At 38.9% G+C, this 10,777-nt stretch overlaps 1 protein-coding gene across 2 annotated transcripts; it reads right to left on the reverse strand.

Annotated features, from left to right (window-relative positions):
* Window positions 1-182: 182 nt before the first annotated feature.
* On the reverse strand, window positions 183-10,198 carry LOC124639595 (microprocessor complex subunit DGCR8). Of its 2 annotated transcripts, XM_047177034.1 has the most exons (11): window positions 10,000-10,198; window positions 8,642-8,926; window positions 7,594-7,710; window positions 7,050-7,192; window positions 6,084-6,793; window positions 5,707-5,831; window positions 5,175-5,300; window positions 4,501-4,685; window positions 4,038-4,175; window positions 2,451-2,570; window positions 183-2,195 (listed from the first exon to the last, which is right to left on the reverse strand). In XM_047177034.1, the coding sequence occupies exons 2-11, from the start codon at window positions 8,916-8,918 to the stop codon at window positions 1,914-1,916; spliced, it is 2,223 nt and encodes a 740-aa protein (XP_047032990.1). In that variant the 5' UTR covers window positions 8,919-8,926; window positions 10,000-10,198; the 3' UTR covers window positions 183-1,913. The 2 variants fall into 2 exon arrangements, with proteins under 2 accessions (XP_047032990.1, XP_047032991.1); XM_047177035.1 differs by having other exon boundaries at window positions 8,642-10,198.
* Window positions 10,199-10,777: the final 579 nt, after the last annotated feature.

Here is a 10,777-nt window from a genome sequence, read left to right on the forward strand (position 1 = left end):
TTCATACTCAAAAGTTCCAAAAATCGACTTAGCTCCATTTTGTCAAAAATGTTACTTGGATCACTTCTGTTCTTAACTAGCCATTTATTGTATTCAGTTTGAATTTTATATTAGTCATACATGCATTGATCGATTTATACAGGTTTGCTACCTAGTAAAAAGCCCAATCAAAATATTACATGTCACATTATTGCTGGGAATTTAATTTGTATTCTCAATTAAAAGGGCATAAAATACTTTTATTTCATTCGGATAATCACACAATTAGTTACTGATTGCACAAGAGACCTACACTAGGATGAGTTGCACCACTAACGATAACCAGTAACCGTGAATTGCCAACTATTGGTCAAATCGCTGATTTGACAATTGGTTGTTGAAAAATGGTTCGGTTATCGCCATAATTAAATGCAACGCTTCGTACCACTTATCATATAAGAATCGTGATAGCTTCGATAACATTATAATGACTTCAGTCATTTAGACTGATGACTGATATCATTATAATGGTATCTGCTTCCTAATCAAAGGAGTTTATTCCTACCTTTGTCATTACACTTACCAGAGTCTGACAGACTCACTACTCTATAATAATTAAAGTATTTAACACTCATATGGGGATAAGATGCTAAACTTAATATATATGTAGTACATAAATGCCGTATAAACTAGGTTTATAAAAATATACAATTTGTCAATAAAGTAAAAATATTGCAATGATCAGTTAAATATGAACGAAGCTGTTATTTCATGTAACTGAAAAACATTCAGCAGTTAATTTAACGGCCGATGAAACACTGAATCCTCTTTTGAACAAGTTTCATACAAAATGTATGCAAAAGGGGAATCGACCCTGTGTCCGTTGGTTTGTCAAACTAACATTTTTTAAAGCTTTTCCTTATTTATTGTTGTGCCAGACTCATCACATGGATTGGAGGCGATATGAGGCATAGCTTCGAATATATCTCACATAATGGTGACAAGAAAAGTCTTACAAAAATATCTGAGACACTGCTTGTCGCTTGCAACCTAACGGTAGTGTTGATGTCGTAAATATAAGGGCATAAATCTTTGTCTTCATAACTATGACTCCGTGCAAAAGAAGGCACAATCAATAAAATAAATGAAAATTAAATTATTATAGGCTTTAGATGTCCGTCATATCACATAGTTTAGTAAGACTAGGGTAAACATGTAGCACGCTTACGCCCAAGTTCACCGACAACATCAGTTTTCTTAAAACAAATGATTACTAAGAACTTTTACATTCAATTTTCGAAGTAGAGAGTTGTTTTTGGAAAAAACGGCCTTTTGTGCTGTCGGTGAACTTAGGCCAAAAATAACAATTACAAATCCTAACACTTCAGTATAATAGTTATACCACGTTGTAAATCACATTATCTGACATAGTCAAAGGTAAAGCATTCGTAAGTACAGATTAAAACTTATCTATCCTAACGCCGCTATCCTATTACTCTAATGTATGCTGGTTTAAATTATAGGAGCCTATTGAACTACGCTTATTGATCTACTTGTCTTTTGATGTTATTTCTGCTCCATGTAGATTGACTTAATCAATCAATATTTTATTCAGATAATACAATCCTTAAAGGTAAAAAAATACAGAATTCATAAGCAGGTCAACATACAGGCCAGGTATATCACAAGAGACTCCCAAGTAATGCATTAACATTCTACAACTTTTTTACGGTATTTTACTAAACTTGAGGCCCGAATTCACCAACAATATAAACGGCAGTTAATCCGTTTTCTCAAAACAACTGTTAATAATGAATTTTCAAAGTAAACAGTTGTTTTAAGAAAAAATATGTCTATCTTGCCAGTTAACTGGGGGCCAAATCGTACAACAAATTCATCAAGACTTAAAACCTTTTCGGTACTGGCCGAAACAATTACAAATCGACATTGTTCAAGTTAGAGCCCGAATGTGTGGGCAGATCATCATGTACTAGTAAGGTACCGATCGGCACGACGGCTTCGTCTCGTTCGCGCAGTTTGCGCATCTCGTTGCGCAGTTTATCCAGTACTGCGTAGTTCGGTTCGTTGTGTCGTGCCTTGTCTTGCAGGAGGGTGATCTGCTGTTCTTCTAGTTTCTTCTCCTTGCAGCTTTTAACGGAGCGGGAGCCGTAGAGGCGGAGGAGAGAGCCCCAGGATCGAACGTGGGGGTGTAACGCCTGGATGATGGAAATTTTGTATTTTTTTTTGCTTGTATGGGCAAAAAATGTCAATCTCGATAAATATAACATGTTTTGTCCTTTATAGGGTTTGAAAACCAAAGGAGTTTCTGTTTGATAACAGAGTATTGTTTGAACAAATTCGTTTCAAAATTTGAAGGAACTCTAATCTTACGCACTTTAAAATTATAAATAAGAAAATAATATCTTGGAAATCCAGTGAGTTCCTTGAAGGGTAAGTATGTAAATAGGTACCTGTAGTATAGCCTGCGAGGCTCGCTGCTTGGCGGTCTTCTTGTTCTTGCTGACGACGGTGGCGGTGTGCTTGCCTACCTTCATCGTCAGCTCGATCTTCTGATACTCCAGCTTCTTCATCTATATACCCACAAGGAAGTACATCAGTGACTACACGAGGTACATAAGGTACATACGGGAATACATAAGGTAGTAGATGAGAAAGTTTATAAGGGAGAATATAGGGGTAGTACTATCTATGATGATTTATCAGCCGAGTGGGCGGGGCCGTCACGTTGTCCTGATGACGTGATTACGAACCCAAAACAAAAATGTGAAAGACTGCCAAGTTCGATAATATGGGAATGCTTCGCCTATAAAAGAAGTGAGATCTGAATAAGTACCAAGTTCCATACACATACCTCAGTTAAAAATAGTTGCTTTTTAATGATGTTACTTGGCAAGTTTTCATACACCGTTATAAACCTACTAAACGCAATGAATCAAGTATTTAATTTTCTATTAAAACTTGCCAAGTAACATCACAAAAAAGCAACTATTTTTAACTGAGGTATGTGTATGGAACTTGGTACTTATTCAGATCTCACTTCTTTTATAGGCGAAGCATTCCCATATTATCGAACTTGGCAGTCTTTCACATTTTTGTTTTGGGTGGGATTTCATTTATTTTTGTAAGGTTGTTTATTTTTATTTTTTCTTATGATGAAGTTAGTTAAAGAAATGTCTCATTTATACTATCTTTTAGATTTTTTTATATGCACTATGTTTCTTACAAAGAAATGAACTAGATTAAATAAATGGACTAGATTTACCAACTGACTGACATGACATGTTATCATATATTATGTTCGTGGATCAAAGTTACACATTCGTTATTTTCGAAAGTGATTCACACTTGGCCGTTTTCAGATTTTTACTTTACTTTGACTAAATACAAACCTTTGTACCATTCGAAGATATATTATATAAATATAGATAAATTTAGTAGTTTTAGTTCCTTAGGGGTATAAATTTACACCGGGTATAAAATACCTTCATTATTTTGAAACCGACTCACACTTGGCCATTTTCAGATTTTTCCCTTTACCTTGACATAAAGACCTACCTCCATGCCAAATTTCAAGTCAATACGACCATTGGAAGTGGTCTAGGTTTTTGATGAGTGAGTCAGTGAATCAGTCAGTCAGTGAGTGTATAGTAAAAATAGCTATTTTCTGACGTCAATATCTCAAGACCTACAATAGGTATATTAATGAAATTTTGTATTTTAGATAAGTGAGGGGGTCTCAACAGATACTAGAAATTTGATATGCATAAATAAAATAGATTTTGAGTTACAGGGGGGTCGAATTTGGCCCGAAATGGTTCGTGTAATATAACCCACGGCCGGTGTGTCGCTTTTTTTGCTCGAACTTGGCGGACACACTGCCGTGTGTCTAGATTCTGATCCTTAAGAGTTATAATAACAAGTTATATGTGCTGACCTCAATTGAATGTTACTTGTGAGGGTATGGAAGAAAAAAACAGGCTGCGCCGACTCCAAATAACATTGGAACAAGACAGGAGGACGAATGCTAATGCCCTGACCTCAGTATGTATGTGTCGGTCTCCAGCGCCGAAGTTCCTCAGCAGGCAGGTGCGGAGGATGGCGTGGGGGGATGGCTCGAAGGTGGCTGCACAGAACTCCGTGATGCGCGGGTCTTCGATGCCCACGTAATCGAAGAACTGAGGATAAAACTCCAGCTTATACTCTATTTTAATTAGACATCATCATCTTATCAAAGTTCGGAAATACGTCTGGCTGCTACACTAGTGCGGGACTCTGACTGCAGCCACATACATTCGCTTACTCCCGCTCTAGCTGCCGTGCAATCAGGCGTATTGTCTGCCGCAGCCAGGACACCGTGGCTGCCCAGTGCGGGGGCTCCTAGTATCGCTTTCGATTCATATAAGTAGTGCTTTTAGTGGTATCAAAAATAGCAAAATTCTATCTCTAGTAAGCAAGCAGGATCGAGATGATCAGTCTTCAGTGTATGGCAAGTGAACTGACCGTGAAGTCGGGCTCGGGGTCGGGCTGGGCCGTGGGCTCGAGCTGGTCGCGCATCTCGGGGATGAGGATGTGTATGGAGCTGCGGGCGGCGGCGGACTTGGCCTGGCGCTTGCTGGAGCCGTGGCCCACGCCGTACTGCATGCCGCCGATGTACACCGTCGCCTGGTACGGGGTCGCTGCGTTCTCTGTATAACAACGTCAGATAATACGGTTCATCGATCACTACATACTATAAAACAAAGTCGCTTTTTCTGTCCCTATACGCCTAAATATACGAAACCGATTTTCATGCGGTTTTTTAAATAGATAGTGATTAAACGAGAAAGGTTTATGTGTAAAATAACATACATTAAATAGTGGATATATACTGTTATCCCGACCGAAGCCGGAGTGGATCGCTAGTAAATTATATTCGCTTTGTTGTTTGAAAGCTTGTTCATAACTACTTCATCTTCTCAGCCATAACTCTAGGAAGCGTTGAAAGAGGGACGTTTTTATAGGTGTGGACGTGAAAAAGTGCTAGTAACCTAATTTAAATGAATATATTCAACTTTGACTATTAATCTATACTAATGTTGAGAAGTTGAGAAGTTGGCTTGCGAGATAAAATTATTAGTATCAGATTTGGTTTTACATATATGCTTAGAGAAATGTTTGGCATATGTATGACTGACCGAGTTGCCGGAACTCGTAGACGGGCTGCTTCTGCAGCGCCCGGCGCACGTACTCGTGGAAGACGGACAGGTAGCTGCGCCCGTTCATGTTCATCACCCAGTCGCGCTTGCTCGCCTTGCCGGCCGCTGCGAATACAAGCAAAACTTCTTATTTACTACAAGCAACGCTCATTATCGAACCGGGGAACCGGGGTTGAATCGGGTAATCAAATATTCTGACAATGATGTACAATGACATATATTTTTAGTACTACCGAAAATCGTTGATGTCTCAAAGAGGCTGCAGGATTGTTCTAAAGAGTGTCCGCGGCCCTGATACATAATAGGCTTAAGAAGGAACATAACGGATTTTAGTCAAAATAAGAGTCTGACACTACCGCTGCGCCTACAAGGGGAGGGGTCACTTGATAATATCCCATTAAAAATACTGTCTCACAGAAGTTCACTCGTAACTGATCGTTTTGGTCATGACCACCCTGACCTACAGACCTACCTGCATCTCCACTCATGTTTCCTTTACAATATACGTTACCGTTGTTATCGTCGGTGCTGGCGGCAGGCTGCGCAGGGATGGTGATGAGCTTGGTGCCCTCGGGCAGCGTGGGGTACTGCAGCGTCTTGCGGGCCTTCGTGTACTTGCGCCGGTCCGCCCAGCGTCTGCGGGACACCATATTGTTACCAAGTGTATTTATTTATGATGTTGTTCTATAAGGTCACAACATAAACAAAAAATATACGGCAAAACTTTCTAAGATATCTACAATTTATAGATCAGGAAGTATTTATAGTACACCTCTGGTGTGTACTACACCAGAGGTGTTACGATTATTTTGACTCGGTTTATTTAGATTTATTTTTGTGTGTTGCTTTTATCTTCTGTGTGAATTTCAATGCAAATGCAATACTCACTTAAAATGCATGATATAAACAGTCTTGAACTTAAACAGCTTCTTGCAGTAATCGTTGATTTGTTCGGCAGTTAAGTGCTGAGTCTTCCAACTGGTGTTTATCGTCTCAACCCTGGGAGGAGGCATCACAATACCTCCCGGGAGAACTACAGGCTGTCTGTTCAGTGGAACTTCCACATCTCCATTACTAGTCGATTCATGACTAGTTCCCTCTCCACTTGGCCCCGCCATTTCACTATCAACTGATACATCGGGTTTCTGGTCCACAGATTCTTCAGTTTCCTTGCTAGCTGTGTCAGGATTTTCTTCAGCGATTTCTTCAGTCTTTTCTACAGGTAAAACTTCATTACTATCTGCAGTTGCTTCACCATTATTAAGGTTTTCATATGTCATATTTTCTAAGCTAGCGTGTCCGTTCATGTAGGGGCACTGTACTTCTTGTTTGACATTAGTTTCGTCTTTGACGGTGACCTCGCAAGAAGGAGCTGGTTCAGTGACGTCACTGGGCTGGGTGCTGTCCATGCTGGGCTGGCTGTGGTCCATGCTGTCCTGGCTATTGTCATTGTTCTCTGTCTTAGGCTGCGTGTTCACCCAGGTGCCCGCGCGGATCTGTTCTGCAATCTTCTTGTCGATCTCCTTCTGTTTCTCCTCTTCTTCGAGAGCGCGCCGGTACGCGTAGCAGGGGATTGCACTTATTGGTATCTCGTGTCTCTGTGGACAAATGTAGGTAGATTTGCTGACTCAAAATGATTAAGAGGGCCTATGTTCGAAAAAGGGTAAGACCAATAGATAAGGGGGTAGCAAGAATAATTTAGTCTTGTCTGTCTTGAATAATATTTGAAAGCAGAAAAACTGCCATACACGAGGAATTTGAGATCACGACTATAATGTTTCGGAAATTTCGAGGCTGGTAGACTATATAGTACATAGTTGAATGCTGCCTCATTTTAAGTGCCTCAATACTGACCCTGGTGTTGCCTTTGCCGAGGAAGTATGGCTTGGAGAGCGTGCAGACGCGCGTGGCTCGATGCATGTACACCGGCATGCCACTCACGTGACGCACCATCGTCCAGTCCAGCGGCAGCACCTCGAAGTGATTGACACCCTTCTCTGCGGAACGGCACAGGGTTCACACCATGGAGTAAGGAAGACGAGCCGAGATGCCACAAGAGATAAGTCAGACTTCATATAGATCAAATACGAACGGTGTGTGTGACCAAAACGATCAGTTACTTGTGAACGAACGAGAAGTTCCCCGTTCTTTGAGACATCTGTCAAGGATTTTTTGGTTTTACAGTAACCCCAAATTTTGATGCCAGCATTTTGGTGATGCTACTTTCTAAGGAATATTCCGTTACGACATCTCCGATCGTTTTTTCATTCTCCATGGTTGATGCCAATCAAGTATCGAAATATGGCGTTTTTAAACCTCAGCTGTTAGATGTTTGCCTGATATATGTATAGTGAATTTTTCAAACAGAATGTAACTTGTCACAGTAACTGATACTTACCTTCTAATACAATCTTTTGTCTAGTGATGTAGGCTTTCTCCTTCTGCTTTGGAGCTCCCTTGAAGTCCTCTGGAAGGTCTTCCTCCAGCATCTTTTCAATTTCCTCCTCGGGCAGACCTTGAGATACACATTCTACCTTTACTAGCCTATTATGTCATTTTAACAGGTGTTCTTAACTCATACATGGGACAAGCCTTTCAGATCATATTTTTTTAATTGAAATGTTGAAATTAAATCAATTATACAAAAAGAAGTTGCGAAATGTAAAAGTATAAACATAATTATATATAAATATTATAATAATATACCTGATATTCAAGCGCAAGATTTCTTTTTTTTACACATCACATATGCATAAAACTGTTATTAATTTTATTGAAATACTAGCTTCTGCCAGCGGTTTCACCCACATCCCGTAGGAACTACTTCCCGTACCGGGATAAAAAGTAGCCTATAGCCTTCCTCGATAAATGGGCTATCTAACACTGAAAGAAATTTTCAAATCGGACCAGTAGTCCCTGACATTAGCGCGTTCAAACAAACAAACTCTTCAGCTTTATAATATTAGTATAGATTTAGTGTGCAGCTAAATAACTTGTGCATAGAACTTCATTCCTGATTATTTTATTTGATTTTAAGGAAATATTTTTAATCTATACTAATATTATAAAGCTGAAGAGTTTGTTTGTTTGAACGCGCTAATCTCAGGAACGACTGGTCCGATTTGAAAATTTCTTTCAGTGTTAGATAGCCCCTTTATCGAGGAAGGCTATAGGCTACTTTTTATCCCGGTACGGGAAGTAGTTCCCACGGGATGCGGGTGAAACCGCTGGCAGAAGCTAGTCTAATCACATAATGTAAGAATATGTTAGACTGTCATTTATTTTTATTATTTGCATATTTGTGTATAAAAGTATATCCTATTTTGTTTTAAAACCATATATAAATCCCTTTTCTACAGCTGCAAGAATTAGGTGTTATTTACATAGCTACAAATAAACATCATATAAAGGATATCCCAACATGCAAGAATCAAGGCTACAACTACCGTCAGAGCTGTCAGATTCCTCATCATTGCTGTCTTCATCATTAGACTTGACTTCGTCCAGCACCTTGAACTCCTTCAACCGTTCCAGCTCTTCTGGTGTCACAAAGTTCCCGTAACTGTCCTCACTACCAAACTTATCATCGGCTGTATCCTGTATAGAGTCAACTTCCGCTTCTCCAGTATTACTGCTAGTTGGTTGCTCATCATTGAGCTTCTGTTTCTTAGCAGGCGGTATCTCTTGCACTTCTCGGACCTCTGAATGAGCTTCTTCACTCATTTTATTGTCTAAAAATATTTGTTAGCTTAAAATGCTTATGCTGTACCAATGAGTGAAGCCAGGTCGGTTTGTAAAACAAACAATATGTAAAGTAATATGAAATGATTATTTTGGACCATTATTCTTTTGATAAATTCCATTGAATAAACAAGGTATATAATATGTCTATGTCACATAATAAGCTTATAAATAAAATTATAACAATGTTAATGTATTCAAACTTTTTAATCAAAAATTGTCTCCTGGCTTAACTCATAAATCAGACCACTTTTATCACAAAAGAGATAGCACTAATACTAAATTACTGTAAATACTGAATAAGTGATAGTCATTTAAAAATAAACTAGTTATTGCTGCAAATACTGTGAGTGACTGATGACCGTGCTGCCAGATATACTTACTGACTGAAACAAAATGCTAATGCTGCACAATTATTACCATTCATGACACAAACAACTTATTGATTTCATATTTACTCTAGGACAAAGCTTTGTTGTTGATCTGTCATACATTTGAGCTCTTGAACAGGGAAAGTATCAGATTACTCATTACAGTATTTTAGCAACAAGAGAGTCAACAAACACCTGAAGGCTTTACCTTTGAGGTTATTCACACAATATAAAGCCCAAAAGTTGTTGAAAGATCGTCCACAACTAGCGATGGCACTTAAAATCCAATGTGCAACAACAGTTGGATTCCAACCATCGCTCGATGTAAACTTTCGTTAAGTCTGTGACCGCGTGTAAGGCGTGCGCTACGGCAACGAAGATGTGCAGAGTTGCGACAGACTAGCGGCTCTGAACCTTTATACAGAGGCTAGTCTGTAGCAAAACCGCTAATATACACCCGCAGGATGCCACCTCGGGCGGCGCCGCTAATCTATTCCTGTGTTCTCTGCAAAGACAACTTGACACTTCGGACTAGCAAAAAGGTCAAATCGGATAACTGTGTTACACTTTCTGGTGATGCCAAGCACTGTTGACTCAGTGAACTACGAATTCCGAGTAATCAGCGCTTTGTAGATATCAAATTCGTAGAAATCTGACCGTTTTGCAAGCGTGCAAGAAAATATTTTACTTACGTGACCAGTCATGCACTCAAAACAAAATGTAAGGAATAATTTCGCCTAAAATAAAAGATTTTGCCAATGTCTGAGAGTGCTCAACTTAAATTCTACTAAAACAAATAACGAAACAATATTTTGTACATAGATTTGGCTTGAAAATATGATTTATTTATTGAGCGATTTCACAGCCACCCCAGCGTTTTCCAACTTGATTACTAAATAACGTTCCGTAAATACTGTTATTTGATACGTGGAAACAATCGATCGAACATATTTCCGATTTTTGTGATACAATTATGTTGCTACAAATCTAAAATCTGACACTGTTATATAACTGTTAACATCTGTTTCCTTAAAATATTTTTTTCTTCCTGATAGTTGCTGAAGGGGATCAATTTTTTATTTCTTAAAAATGGATGGACACAACATAAGAGTATCGGCGTAAAAAGAAACGTGGAAATTGAATTAAAAAAATTGTTGTCATATTTATAGTTTTGGACCATTTTTTGGAAATCTATTAATCTGAGGTTTTAGAATTTCAAACAAATAAATAAAAAATAAGCATTCAATATATAAAATTAAGCCTCGTAAAACATGAATAGAATCACCTCTTTTTGAATGGAATATTAATTATACTTCCTTGCATGTAAACTGCCTCGTTGTTCTAGATTCGCGAGGCTGTCCTAAATAGCTTTGTCGATGAAAAAAGCTTGTTTCACAAAGACGCCCGTCGTTAGTTTGGAAGTTGATGCACCTGTGCATCGGCTCTCTTCGGTTTTGTCGGGTGGCTGTC

Source organism: Helicoverpa zea, chromosome 19 (assembly GCF_022581195.2).
Source record: "Helicoverpa zea isolate HzStark_Cry1AcR chromosome 19, ilHelZeax1.1, whole genome shotgun sequence".
In the NCBI taxonomy this organism is placed as follows: Eukaryota; Metazoa; Arthropoda; class Insecta; order Lepidoptera; family Noctuidae; genus Helicoverpa; species Helicoverpa zea.